The 23,206-nt window shown below is 40.0% G+C and overlaps 1 protein-coding gene across 2 annotated transcripts in view; it reads right to left on the minus strand.

Moving 5' to 3' along the window:
• PCSK2 (proprotein convertase subtilisin/kexin type 2) overlaps positions 1-23,206 on the minus strand; it is a 98,368-nt gene that overhangs the window by 25,012 nt on the left and 50,150 nt on the right. For both annotated transcript variants that reach the window (XM_066177777.1, XM_066177778.1), the window contains 2 exons: positions 22,285-22,322; positions 5,539-5,615 (listed from right to left, as the gene is read on the minus strand). In XM_066177777.1, coding sequence (XP_066033874.1) covers positions 5,539-5,615; positions 22,285-22,322 — 115 coding nt within the window. The remainder of the gene's footprint in view (positions 1-5,538; positions 5,616-22,284; positions 22,323-23,206) is intronic.

Consider the following 23,206-nt stretch of genomic DNA (forward strand, 5'->3'; position numbering starts at 1 on the left):
GCGGAGGAAAACCATCCCATGGCAAACTGTTCAGCGCTGGATACTGGGATGAGTTCACTCCTTCCTGAAGCAGGTGATATCCAGCTTCCCCTCTGCAGGATGAGTGATGCTTCCTCTGAGGTTAACATGTATCCTTTCACTGCATTTAATTGTAGAGTTATTCAGGCTTTTTCCTTTTAGCTTGTGAGACAAGTTCTGCCTTGTTACCAACCCTTAGTAGCAACAGTCCCTGACAGAACAGCGTAAATGCAACATCAATATCAATTCCTTTATTTTTGTGGCTTGACAGTGTGACACCCATTACTTTGAACCTTATGGAATAAGGTCTGGTTGCCTTTTTTGCTGTTTGAGCACATACAAAGAGCATATCCCTGCCCACAAAAGAAATGCCACAGGAAGAGGTGGGTGCAACACCAAGCTGGAGCAGCAGAAAGGAGCCACAATGGTCACTGCACTCCTCAGCAGCAAAGCTGCAGCATGGCCAGGCCCAAAGCTGTGGGACCTAAGGCACGTGAATCCGTCTCATCCAGTGCCTAATTCCCAAAAGAGCTGACAAGGTGCCCCAGCTCACGGAGCTACAGCTTTCCGCTCAAGTGGGAAAAGTCTCTGCTCTGATGCAGAGGTCCAGGTTTGGGCTTGACATGGTATTTCAGTAATATCTGGTGTCTATGAAGTTCTTTACAGCTCTTAACAGAGACTCTTTAAAAGGCAGTGACTCCTGCAGGAAGGGAGATTGCATTTTCCTTTCTCCTAAGTCATCACGGAAATTAAACTCAAGAGAAGAGAAACACAGGCAACATAACCTAGTTTTTAAAAAATAGCATAGCAGCAGGGAAACCACTGAAACCTGTGCTGCTGTCAGGGTTTTTTTTTTTTTTAGTCTAAGGTGTTGAATCAATATATGAATCCATCCTACTGCTCACATCAACCCACTCTGTGCACTGAAACTGGCGTTGATCCAACAGCATGCTAAGGATTCATGCAATTCCAAATGCTGTATTATAAAGGTATATTGAGTATCAGATGGACCACCCTGGGAGGCAGCAAAGCTGTGTTAATCACCTTTTTCTCTCTCTTTCCCTTTAAGGGTGCCTTGGCAAAGATAAGTGTAACACTAACAAAAAGGTAAGAAGCAACACATACTTTTCCCTGCTCTACTTGGGAGAACGTATTTTTAGAGGCAGTTCCATAAAGATAACTGAAGATCTCATCTGCTTCCTTTTACAAAGGGGGCAGACAAGACAGCAATACAGGTTTCTTACTCAGCTGCTACAGGAATTGCTATCAACAATCAAACAAGATTTTCCCTCATGTTCTTGCTCAAGGAAGTGTGACAGAAACACAACATTCACTGCTAGGTGCTATCAGTGCTGGGCACTCATTATCTACTCACCTATGGGCCATCTACAAGCCACAGAGGATAAATGGCTTTGTTCAAAATTGGCTTGACTAATGCTGGGGTGTAAAACATCAGTGATGCTGCCAGATTACAGTGAGAAAAACTGTATTAGGATCTTCCTGACAAAAAAAATTTTTACCAGAAGATCCTCTCTCTGTCCTGGCTTCTCCAGAGCAGTGGTTCACACAGTGGAGACTGTAAACAGGCCTATTCCAGCAGCTCAGAGTTTCAATACTGTGCTGCTGACTAAAGAGAAAAAAAACAAAAACAAACAAACAAAAAAACCCACACACACACACAAAAAAAAAAAAAACAACAACAAAAAAACCCACAACAAAACCACTTTTAAGTTAGTGGAAATGCATTTGGTTGAATTATTAATGGCAAATAGCAGACTTTTCCAACTCAGCCCTATTTGCTGTTCATGTATCATTGATAAACCCTTTGTGGTTTCTATGAAGTGACTCATGTCACAGGAATAAATCACAGCCTTTCTCTACAATATTCACCTCATCCCTATTTCAATATTTAAAACAAGGGGATAGACCACAGAAATATTTTCATCTGGGAACAAGCTACTTCAAATACATTATATATATATTTAGCAAGCAGAGCAAGTCTTACAGAAACTTTATGTAAATGAAAAGATGTTACATGAACATGCATGAAAAAAGTAAGGTGGAGAAGTGGATATTGAAAAACAGTGTTCCACACTGTATTTAAAAAAACCCAAACCATACTAGCAATGAAAACGTCACTCTGCTTTGTCTTTGAAAAGAGTTGTGTTTCTAAACTGGCAGTGGTACTGTGCATACCTCCCTACTGACATATTTTTGAAAGTGTGAGAGGTGGCACAGATTTTTATTGAGGCTCCTTTTTATCTTTGAATAAGCTTTGAAATGCTTCTGCAGACAGCAGAGGAGAGGACCCATGCATCCCATCCCCAGCTGTTTGCAGGGGAGGGCTGTGCAGAGCTGCAGCCTCAAGAGCTGGGACCATCTGCCTTTCTTCACCACTTTAGCTGCTTGCATTGGGCAGCAATAAAACATGCAGAGAGAGCTCAGATGGACACTTTTGTGGGCCAAATGCAATCCCCTTTTTACTCACATGACAGTGTGAGCTTCTGAGCATTTGAGTGTTCACAAAAGGGAAAGCATCCTCCTGCTTTGCTTTGGATCCATAGTTAGTAAAAGATTCTGATGTCTGAAGAATACAGGTTTTCAAGATAGCAAATAAATTTTCCCCTGCTAACTCAGTAGCTGGGTGAGAGAATATACAGAATACAAAGGTTGTTAGATAGAAAGGCCAAAGTGATTCCAGCAGTCTTGCAAAGCACCGAGTGGAAGGGGAGTATGTGGTTACAAGCAGAGCAGCTGTGATTAATGAAATACTCCTTGCAAAAACCTCTCCTCTTTATTCTTAAAGTCTAATGAACACATTGCACATGCAGCTGGCAGCTCACAAAAGCCCTTTGGTGATCAGTCCTCTGCTTCTTGTTCCACAAATCACTTGAATTGCTCACATAGAAACGTATTCTTTCTGGAAAAAAGGGATATTACGATATCCCATTTCGAGCCTGATCCTTCTGCATGCATAAAACTCAATGGGAGATACATCACTGGCTGTGCAAAATGGAGCCTTTATTTCAGGTTTCTCTCAATAGATTTTCCATGTAATCATGCCCTACCCAGATGCACCTGTGCAGCCACACACAGGGACAGACAGACTGCCAGAGGCGGACAGTGGTTACACACCAGCAACACTAATTCAGGAGTCAGAAGAGCTTACATAGGAGCATGTCAGCTCAACAGCACAGCAAAGAAATACACAGAGAAAAACAGTCCTCCTGGGCAGCTGGATATGGTGTGCTGGTTTGCATCTTAACCTGGGCAAAACTAAGAATCCTACATCTTAAAGCCTTCTAATATTGTGAAATGTGTTGCTCCCGTGGTTTACCTTGCAAGACGGAATATTCCCTCTCCTGCAGAAGAAATCTCAAGGTTCATAGTATAGTATCATAGAGTGGTTTGGGTTGGAAGGGGCCTTAAAGATCATCTAGCTTCAGTCTCCCTGCCACGGGCAAGGATGCCACCCATGAGACCAGGCTGCTTACTCAGGGCCTCATCCAGCCTGACCCTGGACATTTCCAGGGATGGAGAATCCCATTATGACCAAGGTTCACTGACAAACAATGTTACACTTCCTAAATATCGATTTTATTTTTTTTTTCTGAAAAGAAAGAACAGTAAAGGAAATCTGCAAAGCAATTTCTCCATCGTTTTCCTCCTCCTGTTGCTGACCTGAACTCCCCATTCCTCCAAGAAACAGAGGAAAGTGCTGCAGTTCTCTGAAAACCTGAATGATGTTGTTCCAATTACTACAGACTGGGTCACAGACAGCAGTGGTGCTCACTCCCAATTCTTCACTGAAGTGCTTGAAGTTAGCCAGGAGCACCTGGGACCAGAGACAACAACCCCTGCCACATCTGGAATGCTTGAGGTCTATTCAAGTAGACTTTGGGATGTAACTCTCCCTCCAGGGAGTTTACTTTGCAGAACAGCTAAGGATGGCAAACTGGGCCTCACTATAAAACAACTGATAGCAGCAGAATCAGTGTTAATGGGACTTGGCAGAACATACTTAATTTTATGAGGTTCCACACTGAAAACAACAAAAGCTACCATCACACACTACAGCTAAATTTAATTTTCTTCCTCCCAAGAGCTGAGTGGTATCTGTCTCCTAAAAAGATCCTTTGCACAAATAAAGCAAGAAAGTCAGCAGACCTTCACAAATTAGAGCCCTAGTGTTTCTCTGACTTTCCATTCACTAACTGGATTCACACTACTTTAAAAGTGCCAGATGTCCTTTCTCAAAATGAAGCAGAAATCTCATTGAGATCTTGCTTTGGCTGAAAAACTGCAGGGCTACAAAGAAGAATATCCCAGCTCCTCACTCTGTTTAATCCATTCCAGGAGGTCCATATCTGAGGTGGAAGCACAGCTGCTTCTTTGTTATGTCACTCTGACAGAACTATAATTGACTTCTTTCGAAATAAAAACAAAAAACCCATCCAAAACTGGGAGACAATCCAGTCATCCTAAGTTTGAGAAGAAATCCATGTCAAATAGGCCTGAAATATTTTTTGATAAGCACTCAGTCTGAGCCCTGAAGTCTTTAAAAAGTTTTCAAATCCTCAGCACTACCGGCCAATTCTGTCTAAGGGACATTTGGAAATTTCCTTGAAAATATCCTGAAATATTTTTTGCAAATCCAAGCTAAGAACCCTAGACACATTTTGTAAAAAACTGTCAAAACACGTTCCCATTCTATGTAAAAAAAAAAAAAAAAAAAAAAAAAAAAAAAAAAAAAAAGCCAATGAGTTTAGGGAAACTAAAAGTCACACTTTCTAAAACCTTAAGCCTTTTCTTTTGGGCCATTCTTATTTATACCATATCTTGAGAACTAGTCCTTCTTCTACTGAAAACTGGTGAAGTTCAGGGCTAAGTTCAGAACACACTGAAGAAGGAATGGGTCTTGGGCAATCACTGTGTATTCAGGAGAAATAACACAGCAAGCACAGCTGCACTGTTGGTTCCAAATTTATAAACATAACAGAACAGATTCCACTGGATGTGGACTTCTCCAGCAGCTAGAAAAATGCCATCCATGTACACTGTCCTTAAATCAAAGTGATTCAGAACTTAATGTAAGATCTAATCATTTTTGAACTGGTCATTCCACACCATGCTGCTGCTCTGACTTCTACAATAGGATGAAAAGACTTTTTTTCCCTGAAGTCTTTCCTCTCTCCAGCTTACTCTCTCTAAATTTAGCTAGCAGATGGGAAGTTTATACAGGTTTGGATTACTGGACTGTCCTAGGACAGCTGACAAAAAGGTCTGTAGCCATCACTTATCCAAACAATCTAAAAATTAACATTTCTGGAGCAGCAACTTCATTTATGAACTATAAACCTAAAAAAAGACTTAGTAAGTAACCTCTGAATTTCAAGCAGTAGTGAGACTGCAGTGTCCATTGTGTGACGACTGAATTTAGCAGAAAACAGACATTTCACAAAGATGCAGAATTTCTTACACAAAACAATGTGAAGGGCAGGCTGCCCAAAATCCTTTTACCTGTTAAACCAATCGTCTGTGTAGCGGGGATAGGGGTAGGGATCATTGCTGCTGAAGTCGTAGCTGGCTTTGGCATTCTGCAAAACACAAGGAACACAGAAAATCAGCTGAAGAACAGGCATGCAGGGCAAAGTGAAACACAAATTGAATGAGAAGCTGAGAATCAAGAGCAAACTTTGCCCTCTTCATCCTGTGAGATGTATCTGGGCAGAAACCAGTTCCCATTGTGCTGTGCTGTTTTCCATTTTCCACACCAGCAAGCCCGGGCAACAACGCTTTCTGGCATGCAAAGCCTCCTGTAGACTAGTCCGGTTAATTGTGAGAGCTCAGGTCACTACTAAGGGATTGCTGATCAACACCTGCAAGAGTATTCAGGTATTAAAATACATGGTGTGGCAAAGCAAAGGTTAAATCCTATTTTTCAAACAGTGGTGGAAGTGACAAGGCACATGGGTCTTCCACAAAAGAAGTATTTTTGAAAACCTCATTTGTGGTACCACAACAGTCAGTTTTCTAAAAGCATTTCAACGCCTAAGAATGTAAATTTCTCAAAATTCAACTGTGAAAATTGCATTAATGGCCAGCACATATGCCTGAAAATCTCTTTGCATATTTTCTCATTCCTTTAGCTGTCTCAACAGCTTCACAAATGTGGCTTTCAGGCACTTTTCAAAATGTCATCCCATGTCTCTGCTTTCCATATAAATCTAAATCATTCCTGATTTGTCCTATCAGCAGTTAAGGACACTCAGCAACTTTTTGATCTGAAGCAAACAGAAAGTTTCAGAAAGTCAAGTGCCATCTTCTTTTTTCTCTCTTAATGAAAAAATAAAGGGTGACTGAAAATTAGGCTTTTAAAAATATTTAGCAGCTTCCTCTCAAGTGTATGTTCATTGAGTTTATGTTTTAATAATCACCAGACTCAAGGAACAGAATTATGTTAATTCTTAATTAATGTGTACTTGTATTCCTTTTAAGATTTGGCTGAGCATGCTATTGAAGATAATTTGAGACTTGTGCATGAATAGCTGTGCTCCTACAAACATTCCCTTCCATCTGATTCTCAGTTCCTGGGATACAGGAATAGACAGTCCACTGGTAGCACCCAAGCCCTTGGGTTTTGGATTCAAACCCTTAAACTCCCAAAAACTTGTTCCAGAATGAAACGAGGACAACATTGTCCTTGATACTTGGAGGGCAGAACTAAGTATCTTTCAAGTTGTTCTACAGTGGGGTTTTTTGGGTGGTCATGTCAAAGCCTTGGTTGCTTATATTCAGCACAGACAGTAAATATCTTGCAGTGTTTGAAGGGAGCAGAACTTTTCAGAATGACCCTCAAATGGCTTGATGCTGTCCTCCAGCTCAGAGATTAATCCCTTTTTGGGATCCTTACACATCTCTCCCTACCTCCATACAAAGGCCCTGATTTTCAGCCTGAAGATGCCTTCCAATCACATCAGCTATAGCCAGAAATTCTCAGTGCTTCTAAGTCTTTGTGCCCAGGTGTCTGATTAATTCGCTTCTTTTAATTACCGCAACTGCTTATACAGCACTTTGAATGGCATTGGTTTGTATGAGCTAAGAGTAAACAGAACATCACTTTTCAGCCAGGGAAAAAGGGGCAATTTGACAGTAGTCTATAATTTATGAGTAGTACAGAGAAGGTGGACAAGGAGTTATTTTTTACTACTTCTCATAATTCAAGAAATTCCCAAGGGGGAGACTTAGAAGCAGCAGAAGACAAGAAGTACTTTTCCACAGAACATGTAATGAGCTACAAAATTCATTGTCATGTAGATACCACACAGACATATTGCCAACCTCATATTCACTCAGGACTTCGGCTTCCACTCTAAAAATACTCTACAAATGATAATTCAAACTCAGTCGTGTTGTGGGAAATCAAGGCACAGAAATCTCTCAAAACCTTGTGCATGCAGGCCCAGACATAGAAATGAATACAGGGTTTGACCTAAGACCTTGGAAAAGCCTTCCAGATTTAGAGACCAGAAGCAAGAACGTGGATTTGTAGTTTAAGCACAAACATGTTAAGCTAGGTACTGGACAGTTTTGGAGTAGAAAAGTTTGGCTACAGAATTTTGTAACAAAGAAGTTTAAGGTGTAGTACTATAGGTTTTTGCATCACTATAGGATTGGCAATGAAAACCTGCACTGCGGCAAAATGTGTGAAGCAAAATAATTAACGACTGGTTTAAAGACACTAACAAACTTTGTGGCAGCAGTTTATTGGCTAATAAATCTATCTAAGATTCTGTAACTTGAGATCTTGTGACTACTGACCTCTGATGAATGATGTGAAGACATTCTCACCTTCTGTGAGACTGAAGAAGATAAGAGCAATAAATCACGCCTTCAGGGTCCTGTCAGTGGTCCCATCTCTTGCTTAATCCCAATAATGTGTCAACTGTGGTTTATTTTCCCATTTGGAAGAAATTCAGTCCCACTTACACACCCTAAGCTCAAAGGGGATCTGGTGAGGCTGACTTTTTAGGACATCATCAAATATGCAAGCAGCTTGTACTTGCTATCAACGACTCTTGACCCTAGAATTCCCTAGTGCAAAAAATTAAGGCTGAAAAGCCCTTCTAGCTGTGCTGGTGTCCCACTCGTGTTCACGGTAGTGACAGACAAAGGGATCCCAGCTTGGGTGATTCAGACACCCTACAGCAAACTGCAGCCCTGCTGGAGGCCCCAGGTAAAGAAGCTTTAAACCAAGTTGTGCAGCCACATCCTGTAGCTCTCATTTGCTTCACTTTGGATCACTGCACTCAAAGGAAAGAGATAACTAATGGAGTGGGAACCATCCACAAAGGGTAAAATTAAGAAGAAATCTTGGAGAGAAAACAATTGATAACTGAGCAATTTATCTTCATTAGGGTCTTTGAGACAAGACAGTGAGTTTCAGCATTGTGAAGGAGTATTTCACCCACACGATGGAAGCAGTGAAATGGGTAATGAAACAGCAGGGACAAGTACAAATGTACTGCTTCAAGTTCCTAATTTAAAGATCAAATCCACAAATACCTAAGCCTCAGTTTTAAAAAAAAAAAAAAATTTAAGCTAAAGTAAGAAATTAAATCAATTTCAAAACTGCATCACCAAGGAAACTGCTTCAGCGGATAGCTTAAATAATAATTTTGTGTTTTCGAAGTGAGTATTAAAATCTCTGGTTTGCCATTGTCCTCCACAGGCTGGAGTCCCCAGCAGGCAGCAAGAGGGAATTTATTGCTAACATGGAGAATTAATCAGCATAGGAACCTGTGAGATTGCAACCAAAACCAGTGCAGATGAGGATCCACAACAGCACATTGAAGTGGGAACACTTTGCTTTTCCACTCAAGTGATTCAGTGCTCACTTTTCTTGCCAAACTAGTCTACAGGCAGTTCCTTCTCTTCGACTTGAAGCGTTTAACACTTGACTTTCAGTATCTAAGGTAGTTGCCTGGTTTTTAACCTCAGGGAGAACTTGAGCCACCAACCTGAGACACTGGTCTGGCCTTAGACCAGTCTTTGGCACTGGATGTTACAATGAGGTGAATCTAATCTCTCATGTTCAGTCAAAACCAGCTCATTGCTGCAGTGATTTGATGTTTATCAGTCACTATCTATACACAATTGCTTAAAAATAACATCTGCTACATAATAAAAATGCTACTACATAGAGGAATGACACTGCTTTTTAAGGAATGTCTCTATTTTTGCTTTCTAGCCTCTACACCAAATGAAATACTAACAGAAGAGTATCAGATCCCAGGATGAGACCCTTTCAATCATTTCTTAAGTAATGGCTTGTGTACCATGACACAAATAGATTACTTTTGCCTCTGCATAAAATTCTGCTTTCCTTAAAAATAAGCTGACTAGAATTTCTCAAGGAATTGCCTTGTACCTTTTAAAACACATGCAGTAAAATCATCTCTGGAAAAAAATTCATTATGCAAAATATGACACTAACAATAAATCAGTTGTCCCATGTGCTCTTCAGCACTGTAATAAAATTATGTACCTTGAATAATGCAGCAAGCCCATAAATTTTTGTATGACTTCACAAGCTTCTGCAGAGTAATTCACACATACTTCCCTTTTTCTCTCTAAGTCAAGAAATATGCCTATGCTCACATGCTAGTCCAGGAGACAACTAAAGACACATCCCACTGGTCACAGGCTGATTCTATTCATGACATCAAAGTCCTGGATTAGATCTGAGGCAGAAAAATACCTTTTGTTTGTTTGATTTCTTTACTGATCCAAAGAGCAAGCAAAGCCATGAGCTCAAATTACAACATACAGCGTCTCAGGAAAACTGTACTAAAGCAACACTGAGCATCACGTGGCGGCAAAATGAAAGTCAGTTTTGTACACACAGGCTTAAATACATGGAATACGCTCACCAAAAGGTGGAAAAGGAGGGAACGTGTTCAACCTAGCAGAGGTGCTGCAAGGCTTTAAGGTCATTAACAAAAAACAGAGGCATTAGTGCTAAGTCAGCCATTGTACAATAAACCCTCTCCTCTCTGCCATGGGAAGCACACTTTTATTTTGGTTTGGTTTGGTTTCTGGGGGTTTTTAAATGGAAATGAAAAAAACCCTGCAACTTTTTAAATACCTCTGGCCTCCACATGAACTAATGTACATGTCCTATATTTTTTATCCAACAAATTCTGAGCTGTTTTGAAGACCACGTAAACACCAAGAATATATCCAGAATATATTCAGAATCATTAACCTTAAAGAACAAATCCACAACTGGTGAAATCTGCCAGTCTCTCCAGACACAGCAACCTTTGACCTAGTTCTTATAGGTACATCACAAAAGTAAAAATACTGAGCCAGGAAACACCAACCAGATCTTGAATAATAAGTAAGATGGCAGCACACTTTTCTGCTGTTCTCCTTTTCAAAACAGCCACAGAATAATAAATCAGAACATCACTTGAAATTGATGGAGTTGTGCCCTGGGTCCAGAATAGTATCTGAGGTGCCTGTAAGCCCTCCTGGTATTCCAGTTCCAGGTACTCAGTACAGGCTCTAATGGCCATAGAATAAGCAAGTAAAGAGCTCACCACAATAGTGATTTCATTTTGGAGCTAATACTGAAAAAAACTTCAATTTCCTCAACAATCACCAACCATCTGGGATTAGGTCAAAGGAAAAACTAGTGGAATTACAGTCAAAAGAACATAAAGTGACTGCCAACAAGTTGCTACTGCTTAATTTACAACAGTTAAAATGGTTGAGATTACAGAAAGTAAGAATTCTAATAATCCAGCTTCAGAGTTTACAGGAACACAGGCTGGCTGTCCCCCACCTCTTATCTAACAACTTATTTTGCAAAATTGAAAGCTTTTCAATTCTTAGGTTTAAAAGCAAACAAACAAACAAAAAGGCAGTTGAAAAAAACATGGATTCTCACTTGCATTTATCTTCATTAAGGTAGCATTATTTTTAAAGTTAGTTATGAAGAAAAAGAGCTTTGCAGAGGTCATGTTGCATTGTATTATTTTTCTATATTAAGCAGATTTCTTTGTCAAGTAACTGGTGGTCCTCTCCACATATCCCTCAGCGCTACAAAGTCACACAATCATTTATTTTACTTTTACCTCAGTAATGGCCTTCCTATTTCCCCTGCAGACAAAATGAGAAAACCAACATTAGTTACACTGCTGGCTGGTGCTCCCCAGCATGTGAGCATCTTTAAAAAACAAAGGGTACAGTAAATACCCTTTTTATTTCACACAGGTAAAGCACACAGGCAGTACAGCAATGTATACCACCCAGATCTAAGCACAGATGTTTCCCAGCTCCAAAGAGCTGGAAAGAAATCAGAAATTAATTCTTAGGTACCAAGATTGTCAGGTGTTTTCCCAGTGAACAAAAAGAAAGTGCAAATGCATCCAGCTAAATGCCATCTAACCCTGTGGCTGTTTGCTAATGCTTGGCTCAGAGTTGTACAGTCAAACCAAAAAAATGGGAAACACAAGGACTCAAAAAAAGTTAGGTTGGGCAGACTTTTTAAGAGGTAGAGAATTCTTTCTTCCAATCAATTTTTAAAAATAAAACCAGCCTACTGAAGTACCCTCCATTACTTTCCCCTGCATCTTTACCTGACATAGGAAAAAAAGAGTAAAAAATTGAGGCAGACATGAGACTTTACTAAAAAGAAAGCAGCCAAATGAACTTCTGTTTATAATAAAGACACTGCTTCATGATTCACCTCTTGGCACTCTTAGCCCGCTCCACAATTTTCAGGTTGATGGGGAGAAAACCTGAAGCACATCACCGGTTGTTAATTGCTCAGAGCCAGGGCTCTGAAAGCAAAAGCAAGTTAACCTACAGAACTGAAATCTATTTCTGCTCAGCCAAACATTCCTTAATTTTAAGCTGTACCTACAACACACCAAGGAGGTATGTTCATAGGGAGTCATAAGGCTAAGGCAATAAAATTAGTAAAAATTAAAATAAATTAAGCAACTGGTTGCTGTTAAAGATTTTCAGGGCAAGTGGCAAATTTAAAGCCTTGGATTATGGAGTGAACTCCTCGGTTTCTTTAACTCAGAGGGAAATGAAAAGGGGAAAAAAAGGCATATAAATAGTTAGATATGAGTCCCTGGATTATTTTATGATAATAGGAAATACAAATTGTGCAATGACTTCTACCGATAAAAAACTCTGAACACACTTTTCATTTAGGTTTAGCATTCCATTTTATTAAAAACCTGGCCCACATCCCCCTTCTAATGGACAGTTTTCCCCTTCAGATACTTCGATTATTCATTAGTTTGACCTACTGAAGTGGAGAGACTAATAGAGGAATAAAGCTTGCAGCAGAGAGATGAGGTCCAAGTCCATTATTCTTAGTTATGTCCCTGTAAGAAACAGCTGACAAGTCCATCAATACATCAAATATGTGCTTGCTGGGCACTGAGCGGCAGTAAAGGCTGTGTTTGCAATGTTTTGATGGCAGCCAGCACTTAGAGCCTCTTGGAGGGATAAGCAGGAAGGGAAAGGGAATTAAACTGTTGGAGTTCTAGAAATTTAGAATTTGGAGTTTTGGTGTATAGTAATACATATGAGTCAAGATGGAGGATTTTGGGGGTTGTCTAAGTCCTTCTTCTTCACCTTCTTCATGGGTTTAGGTGGTCTTCTGTAATTGGTTGATAGAGTCTGCATTGCAGACTTCAAGTGGTTAGTTATCTGGTTTAAAATAAAAATAATTTAGGTGGCATCTCATAATTGGACAGGTTGTCCTTGAAAGACCTGGTAAAGATAGAGAAGCTCTCTATTTTACCTCATTTTTTCAGCTTGCTAGATTGAGCTCATGGCTCGTGAGCCTGTAAATAGGTAAGATATAATAAACGTTCCAAGTCTGAACTCGACTCTACGTTTCCCGTGTCTTCCATCCTGACCTCAGCAGAGACGTAGAAACCAGAACTCTAACACTAAACCACCTTGCTCCTGCCAGTGACCCAACATTCAGCAAAATCTACCATGGGCTCTCCTCATCAAACACGGCAAGATCCAGATCACACCCAGCATCAAGGTCTCTTAAACAGAACGTGGGGGATAAGGGAGAAATATTTTTCCATCACTGTAAGAAAATCTACAGCTCAGAGGCTGCAATACAAACTCAGCAGTCCTTCAAGCCCAGTCATTTAGGATGACATGGTCTGGCAAGGAGTGGCCACTCATGCTGGGAGAGCCAACCCTTCCCTGCAGGCACTGGCACCCACACAGCAGAGCCCATGAAAACTGAAAATTATCAGCAGTGCTTACAGCAAAGGGCAGGAATACTGGACTTGCGGTTGCAATGGCACTCAGAAAACAAACACGCCCAAGATGATCATTTCTAGACGCTACACCAACTTAACTGTTACAGAAGAGCCAAACTGTGGCTTTGCAAAGAGGGAAACCCAAGTGGCTTAGGTGGTTTGGGGGGTGACCTACAACAGAGAGACCTGGTCCATGTGGGTTATGGAGAGGTTAGGACAGGGAAAGCTGGTCTGGGGATGCAGAGAAAGTGAAAGCAGACAAGACAGAAAACTGGTTGGGCATTTTCCTTTTCATGAAATGCTTCTCAGCTGACAAGAGAACTGTTAACAACCACACAGCTGGTCTTTCACCGAATTTGCATGAATATGGAAGATGAATGAACACATAAAAATGACATTGTAGACGAAGCAAAAGGAGGGGAAATTTCAGAAAAGAAACTCAAAATACGTAATGCAGACTATTACCTACATTTCTTCTGTCACAAATAGCAAACAGAGCTTGATTTACAATTCTTAGACTTAAAAGGTCTTGAAGACCTGTTGTGTTTTATTCCAGTTGTATGCTGACCTCATTAGCATCCCAGGGGAGAATTAATAATGTGACTAATACCTGTCAAGACATGCTGGGCTTTCAGGGATTTTTTTTAATGCGCCAATTTAGATGCTTTGGCATTAATTAAAAAGTTTGCATTTGTTTTTCCATGTGGAATCAGTTAAATCCAAAATTACAGAGAGAAAAGGTGGAATCTTCAGAACGTGCTCATGCAAATCCACACCTACTAAATTTTTCAAGTATTTAAGATTTTAAATAGTACACGATCATTCCAGGTTCTTCTGTTAAAGATTAGTATATTTGATCACAGCTAATGTTTTCACAGTAATTTACTGGATGTTTAAATTCAAGAAGCGTCCTAGACATCATCAGATGACTGACAGAAAGATTCACAGCTACATCTGTCAGACATGGTATCACGGTTGACTAATCCTGCAAACGAGTTAAGTGCCACTGAATTAAAATGAGTTCGTTTCTCACAAGAAGGAATTCTAAAAAACTTGTGCTAGCATTGAAATTATGAAGTCCTTGAACACAGCACAGTCTTCATCCTCACCTTTGTACATATTTAAAACAGAGATTCACCTAATTTAACAAAAGTCAGAACACAATTTGCCTGAAAAACATTTCCAACAATTCCCAATCTACATCAATGCTTACCAGTGAGGACAGCACAGGGAACGTGTGACTGGGGTATCCACTACCATATACACTGAAGCTTCACAAAATAACAGCTTTACAGTACTGGAAATAGCCACAATTTCGTGAAATACAAGCTCCTGTTCCACAGGAAATCATGTTATCCCAGGCAGTCATGTTTCCACAGCCCTTAGTACCATTATTGGCTCTGCTGAAGTCTATGCCTCTTACTGTAATGCTTAAAAAAAAAAAAAAAAAAAAGGCAATGCAAAGTGGAACAAACAAGAAAAGCCAGCTATTTATATGATCTGCCAAATTGCTGATTTTAACAAAAACTACCATTGACTTCAGTGTGGAGAGCATTTTATTAGACACTGTGCACTGCTATGCTGCAAGAGATGTTCATTATCTATATTGCTTCTATTTGGAATGGAACAGAAATTATGAACATTATATTTGAATCAAAGCAATCTGAAACAAGGCAGGTGTCTAAAAATATCTTAACTACCTACATAGCTGCCAAGAAGTAAAATATTAATGTGGAGAACATAAATGCAAACAAATAAAATCAAACAAAGCAAAGCAAACAACCATGCCAAGAGGAAGTCTCAGGATGGAAAAGACTGAATTAATTTCAAATTAACCAAATTGATTTACAGGTACCGTGAAGGGGAGGTGTTTTAAAGTATTGGAGATCATATGTAGCTTTATTTACTGTATTTAGACCATTTTGATTTGACAAAAGAAAGGGCACTACTTGTGAATTACAGGTCTCCTACATTCCTTTGCCTTGCAAGGCTGGCTTATCCACAGGGCCTGGCCAAAACTCTCCTTTTAAAACCAGCTGAAAGTCCAGTGGTTAAGAGTGGGTTTGTGACTTTCCTTGCCAAAATCAGCACTGGGCCCAAAAAGTTCTCCCTAAACCCCATCAAATTTTGATGAAGCTTTGTGAGGGAACAGCGTTCTCCACTTGCACCATCTAACTCAGACTTCCCTGGTGATACCTTGGCAACCAAAAATAACTACAGCATGAATTTTAATTAAGTTGCATCTAAATGTTGGTGGTTATTCAGGGATTTCCACACTGGTTAGTGCCTTAAACAGTATCAGCAGCTAAAATAACTGATCTTTGAGAAACAGAAAACAAAGGTTTCAAATGGAAAAATATTAAAAAATTATTTGGGCCATTTTCAACACAAAATGTATTACTTTCATTTTAGGGAAAGGAAAGCTCTTTCCTTCAACTTGTTGAACTTGGTTTAAAAATTACGTGGTGCTCACTGCTTCCAGGGGACCACGTGTCTGACCCTGTTCTCCCAAGTGCATAAAGAACCAGAGTGGGATTTTGTTGCTGCTGCTTTAATTCAGCCCATTCTGGATGCCAAATACTTAAAATTAGGTTGAATTGATCCAAAATAAAAATATTTTACTTTCATTTTCCCATGGACACTTTAATTTTATAAAAAGGCTTACTTGGAGAAACCCTAGAGAGGCACAAGCCAACTCCAAAAGCACCAGCCAGAACTGATGCAGAAATGTCATCTGCTCTTTCATCCCTGTGCATTTCTCATCTCAACAATCTTAATTTACTTTCCACAGATGATGCCTCAAGTGAAAATTAATACTAGTGCTTTATGATTAAAGCAATTAGCCACCTTGCACTTTCTCAGTGTGCAACTGATTAAGTGCATTGATTATAGAGAAAAATAAATGCTGCAGACAATGAGTGGTTGTTAGCTTGCAAAGTAAGTATCCTTGGCACCATCTCACACTGCTTGCACACCAGGCATACATTTAACTTGAAAATCATCCCTTTCAGGTGGTTCTAATATAGAATAAAGCTGGAAACTCTTTGCAGCATACATTGATCTGAAAATAATCTCAGTCAAATGCAACTACAATATGAGAGTGCCTTTTGATTCCGAAGGAACAGTGTTTTGAGGCTATTTTATAGCCAGGATAAATCAGTGCATCCCCCTGGAGAGGCCAACACCAGCAGAGTGGTGCCAACTCCAGTTGCATGGATGGTACTAAGCACCAAGCCCCAGGTCCTGCCATGCATTCAGGGTACAGATCTCTTCAAATGGCCTTTAGCAAAGACATTCACATAACTTTCAGTGGAAGAAACACAGCCCTGTGACACGAATCATCTGTCCTTTAGGCAACCACACCTCCCTCACAAGACACAGCCTCCTTTGCAGAAAAAGCCTCTTCCTGTGCCCTCTGGCCATATGAAATAACCCAGTGGAAAAGCAGCCTTTTAATTCTTTTTTTGCTGCTCCATCTTTTTGATAGAGCTGAAAGCTAGATGATTACAGAATTTATTTTTTTTTACCTTTCATTAAATAGGAAGACCCTGACATCTCTTTTACACAGGCTTCTCTCCCCCATTGGCAGTGCTCTTGTTAAGCAGCAATAAGGTTCAGAGCAGAGGAACTGTACAGTCATCTTATTTAGACTTTAATACACCAGCACCAATGACATGTACCTTTAATAACAGTAACTCTTGGGAGCAGGGAAGGACTGTTTGTCCATTATGTTTTCCAAGATATGAAGCATTTTCTGTATGTGACTAATCCAGGACACCCCTCCAGGTACATTGAGAACTTTATATGCCTGGCTGATATGATCAGAGAAGGCATCATCTCTTTTTTTAGCCTTTAATTACGTTCTGAGAATAAAAAAATAAAAAACCCCCAAAACAACAGAATAACAGTTTGCACAGAACATAGAAATGAGCCCAGAAGTCGATCCTTCCACAGAATAACAAAAAACAACCACGTCTGAAAGAGAGAATTTCATTCTTTCCCCAGTAACTTCTAATTTCTGCCAGTGAAACTTTATTGTCATGCATGTCCTGAGTAATATTCTAAATGCTAAAATCAGCCCCTGAGCTGCCAGAAGCCACCTGAGCAGCATAAACAGCCCAACAGAAGGGCATCAGTTTTGACTGCTAAGGCATCAGTCAGCTTTGCATTTAAACAGTTGATCCATCCTTCCATCCTGGCAAAAGAGAGGCTTCATTCTGTCTCAGCAATTTCTTGAAGCAGATTGTGGCAAAAATTTCATCAACAGCCTTCATCCATCAGTGTTCTAACTGAATTTTCAGTGCTTAGCAGAAGGATGTATTGTGAATTTATCCCAGGGTTTGGTTGGTAATTTTTAGGCTTTATGCTAGTGTTTATTTTAGAAAACCTACTAGCAAGAACCCAACACCAAAGAAACACCAAAAAACCCCAAAGAAACCAACCAAGCCCAAATCTAATTAGTGATGTGCTGACACAGGTTTATTCTTTTCATTAGTTTTTGATAATAAACGTTATTTTAACATTACAACTAAAAAGAGATGCTAGAAATGATGATCAGCACATGGAGTTTGCCCATAAAATACCTCTAATGTATCAGAGGCAAAGGTTTATTGAAATGAAGTGTCCAGTGCATGTGCTCCATAACCCTTTGAAATGCAATAGGAAATTTCAGTTTAAAATTAATTAATTAAATGCAGTTTAACAATCTCATGGCCTGTTGAAAATCCTGCCATGGGAATCAGATCTCATAAAGCTGCCTGAAATCATTCCCTGACACCAGGCCAGCATGAACCTGACTCTCCTGTGGTTTGTGCTTACAACCCCTGAGGATTCCCTGGGTTCACATTAAGTGCAGAGACACTGGGAGCTTCTCAATGTCTTCAGAGCATAACCAACAAATTTTGCTCTTGGAAGGGTAACATTTTTCTCCCCATCAGTTTTATGTGGAGTCTATTGGACTAAGGAAAAAAACCAGCTGGGATTTCAGGGTGGTGGGTCACCAAGGCCAAAGCAGTGTGGATCAATCTATGTCAGTGGAGTTTTGTCAGCTCTACAAAATCCCACAATCAGAGATTTTTAGTGGAGATACTGATTGTTTGTACTGGTAAATCGTTGTGATCAGGCTCAGAGCAGTTTTCTGGTCCTTTCTGTGGTGTGCAGGGAGGGCAAAGCACACCCAGAAATTCGTGATAATGAAGGAAAAATAGACTTTCTAAAAGTAAGAAGATCCTTCCTGCTGTTGCTACGCTTTGCTGCACATATTGCAGTGTGAAATTTATTGTCTGTACTATTTTTCATTCCTTTTGCTGCTGTAAAGATTATTCAATGATGTTTTTGTTCCTCAAGCAAACAATGGCAAATGCAGCTCAGAACAGACGTGGAACATTTCCCTGCTTCACCGCTTATGTGATAAGATAATTATTCCAAAAATATGCTCCCACTCTCAGCAAGGCAGGGGGAGCTGTTATGGTATTGGCTGGAGACAAGTTATCAAAAGTTATGAGAGAGAGACTGCTTTGTGTTTGGAGATGCTGACAAAGTGGAAAGAGGAGATAGGTTAAGACCATCCGCTGTTCATCTGAATGAGAAATGACAGAAGATGACAGAAAGTTTTGACTAACCCTGAGGTAAATCCGAAAAGCCTTCCCTCATTCCTTACATAGGGCCTTTCCTGCTTAAAAAGGAGTTTGACTTTGTCACTCCAGTTTGAGTGACAGCTGACAAGGACCTTGGAAGATAAGGCTGCACCATAAGGACTCACAGTACAGAGAAGAAAAGAGAGGAGGCTTGAGGAAGGCCAGCAATGAAGCACTGCTCAGGTTGATGCTTGTTTGCACATGTTACAATTCCACAGAGCTCAAAATCTTTTGAATTGCTATTTATTACTAAGAACTGCTGATTGATTCTCATTCTTCATGTATCAATACTCTGTGAAAATGTTACTTACCCACATAGTCACCTCCAGTTTTCCTAGTGTTTGTCTTTCTCCCTCTCACCCCCTAAGTTTCCTGAAAAAAGCTTTCAGCTTCAGGCAGAGTTCAGACACTGAAAACAGCAATTTTTTACTCCTGGCCGGAGTCTCTTGGAGGGATCCTGATTTTTCTAACTACTGCTAATCAAGGACAAACCCACTTATAGGAGATGATCAGCTCCCTGCTGTTCTAAGTGCTGCTACACTGCCCTTCACCAGCAGACAGCGGCCAAGGATAAAATACTACAGTAAAAAAAAATGATAACAGAGAGAGCTCAGCTTATATTTCTGTTTGTGGCACAACAAATCTCCATTTGCTTAGTTTTTTCTTTAAAATAGTTTGCTATGTCCATCCCCAACAGCTGTTTTTTTCCCTTTTCATTAGACGTATCTCAGATGCAGCCCCTGTGACTTGACTTTTCTTTCTCATTCAGATGCTGTATCTCGGAGAAGTCGGTCCTGAAAATTGCTGGGTTTATATGTACATTATGATCTGAAAGCAAACCACGGTGTACATCAGGCCCCAGCTTTTTAATTATCAGTTCATAATGAAGGGCTCTCTTTGTGGTGAAAAAAAATAATTTCCTGAAGGTTTCCAAGGTTCCCTGCAGGGTTTCCAAGGCTTGGAAGAAGAAAATATAGATCATTTGACAATGAGTCTCTCTGCATTCACAGTGTAGAATGGAAAATTCCAGCTCTGCCATAACCCCCTGATCCCAGAAAAGCAAGCAGCTACACTGCAGCAAGCTGGGAGGCAATGCTGGGAGAGCAGTCCACCCACACCGTGAGCAGGCACACGTCTTTCCATGTACATGAAGAGCATTAAAACCAGAAAGGGAAGATTCACACAGTAAATCTTAAAAAACTACAAAGAAATATACGGATGGAAGTGCATTCCATACAACAGGTCAAAGTTCAGCAGTCAAGAGAAAATACAAAGTCTTCTTCTTTTAGAAAGGCCTTTCTCTACACTGACCCTGCATTTCATCCAAGTGCTAACCTCCATTAAACTATTCAAGCAAGAAAACCAGAAAGTCAAAATCATAAAAGCCAAATTAAACTGAGGAACCAAGGCCAAGGTTTTAGACTTGAAAATGCCCAACTGCCAAACCTACCACCTTTGAGAGACTTTCTAATTGCTCCCAATTTTCCAAGCAAGACGTACAGGATTTGAATTTCAGTATTAAAGCCTGGAGGTCTTATCTTCTTTAAGATCTTTCGGATGGGATTTCTGCTGCTCCTTTAATGACTGTCTTGCCAACCAGCCATTTGCTCCAGCATTTTGTATTAACCAGCTAATCTTCCCTTTTCCCTCCACAGACAGATCGCTGCTACGTTAGAGAACCTCTCCTCACTTAGACAAAGCCAGTCCTGCACAATCTTTTCAGATCCTTGTTTCAAAGTCAGTCTCCTCACAAGTCTTCCATGACTGCCAGTAAAGGTTTGATGACTCTATTTCCAGGCAGCTTTTCTTTCCAGTTTTCATCCCAATATCTCTTAACTCTCAGATTTCCCTCCAGCTCCATTATTTCAGTATTTCTACCATCATGTCTGTGCACTGTCCTTCCCTGTGTCATTTTCCATTAATTTCCACAATACTCACTACTGCCACTCTAAAACCAATATATTTCTGCCAAACCTGACAAATATTTATCCATCAAACAGAATATATTTTGGAATTAAAAGAGAAAACACTGTATTATTGTGTTTTTATTACCTAGTTTCGATTTCTAAGCAGGATCATAAATTCACCGTTATCAGAACTGTTATATCCGGTATATTGTGAAGACTTTTCTCTTGTCTATTTGAAACATGGCTTTTAGAAACAGAATATTCCCACATACTTTGTCCACACTTGCTGCTGAAAAGGGAACGTAGAGCATGTGCTTTGCCCACATCACATGCTAGAAATATACAGAGCACAATTCCTGCAAGGAAAAAGGCTGCCCTTACAAATTTCTTTATTTCTATCAATTTATGGGAACATCCTACTGAGTTATTTCATTTGGGAGAGAATTCTGCAGTCAGGGCACAGGGTTTAATTAGCTGCTATTAAGCCAGTTCACGAGTGAAACTGGCTAATCTGCATTCTGTGGTCAGCTCTTTCCCAAATTCCTTCTCCAAAGCCTTCTATTTTCACTTACAATCTACCACATGCGCTTTGCTGCCTGCAACACAAACAGATTTTCATCCTGTGTGTTATTATGTTCCAAACTGCACATATGCAAAAATGCCTTCCTTATTTTGGAGCTGTTCTATCCAAGTGGCTGATATTTTTTTTTACCAAAATCTCCAGCTCACCTTATTCCTCTTCATTTAATTGCAATTGCAAACTAAACCACATTGCTCAGCTGAAGCAGCCTGGGTTTCCCTCAGGAAGGGACATGAAGGCACCTGGAGATCGGAGTTCTAGTGCCAGTGGAGGGTTGGAGGGAGACAAAGAGTTAAGACACACAAAAACACTCTAGTCCAGAAGTCTGAATCCTGATGTAGATTTGAGGAACAAACAATTTGCATAGCATGTGCTGAGAATACACATTCTCCCCTGCATATGCTTTGAAGCACTGGATCCAAAAACCTGTTATAAAGGAATGAAACTGCTCCTGGAGGTTTTAAAGGCTAATATATGCCCTGCACAACCCACAGCTCCATGGCTCTCCAAGTGACAGGGGCATTCTGCATCTTAACAGCAGGACTGACAGCCAATTTACAGGTTGCCCATTTCCTAAATCCAGTATTTTAAGCAGCAGTTCATTTAATGTGTGACACAGGTCTGCCATTCCTCCACAAAGAGCCCTGTCACCTTTCCATTCCTTGCACAGGCAGTCCCATTTTCAGTCTGCTTCTTTCAATGGGAAATGTAACATCACTAAGATCAGGAGTTCAGCTGTGCTTCTGTTCGACCCTCTATTTAAACTTTTGTAGCAGAGGGACTATAATAACAAGAAAATCCACATCTTACAGTAAAGGTCAGCATGAACTTACGTAGTTTGATGCAAGATCTGGATGCAGATAATCAATTCCTGCAATAAGACAATGACAGAACAGAAAGCAAAGGTTAAGAGTTTCAAAAAGGATTTTCTAATGATCACAGAACAAGATTCCTTTACAACCAGAGGAATATAATCATGGTGAATAATACAACTGATTGAAGTGAGATTCCAGTTTTTAAATGTGGACTTTTCAACCATTTATGTCAAAATCCAGATGCCATTTGAAAAAGTGAGCTGAATGGCAAAGTTTACTGTTTTGTAGACTGGATCATACTTACTTATAAGGATTAGTTTAAATCACAATTTCTCTTTGTATGAGTTTTGTCACCTCAAAGCATACCAAAACTAACAAGATTGGTAAGCACTGGATCAGTACAGGATAGAAAAACGAGTATTTTTAACCACTGTAAACTAGAAAATTACCTAGAGTAGACATGGGGTGATCACTAAGGCCAACATTTCAGATTATATGCATGAAAGAGAACTTTTAATATTGGATTAAACCATTTTAGCAAATATCTGTGTATAGGCTCCACATTTTGGTAGCGTGCTAAAGATTCTAACAGAGCACTGGTGTGTAATATTCTATTGCATGGCACCTTTCTACACATGGCAAATGTACAAATCCCAGCAGATGGTGCAACAGAGGCAGCAGATCTACACTCAGCTGGGATAAGATGACCTATTGCATACAAAGAAATGGCCACCAATCTCATGCTACACTTTCACTATAACCTCTCTATGCTGTTTTTCCAACCACCTCACCATCAGATGCTATACTTGATTTGCAAGGAGAATGCCATGTTATCATAGCAATTCTGATGGAAAGATTAATTCACATTTTGTAGGGTCCCTTAGCACTAGCATTAGGAGACCCTTGATACTGATCCAAATGGTAGATGGACAATAAAAAT

This window comes from Chamaea fasciata, unplaced genomic scaffold, assembly GCF_029207755.1.
Source record: "Chamaea fasciata isolate MVZ Bird 193981 ecotype frontalis unplaced genomic scaffold, bChaFas1.0.hap1 SCAF_3, whole genome shotgun sequence".
Classification (NCBI taxonomy): Eukaryota; Metazoa; Chordata; class Aves; order Passeriformes; family Sylviidae; genus Chamaea; species Chamaea fasciata.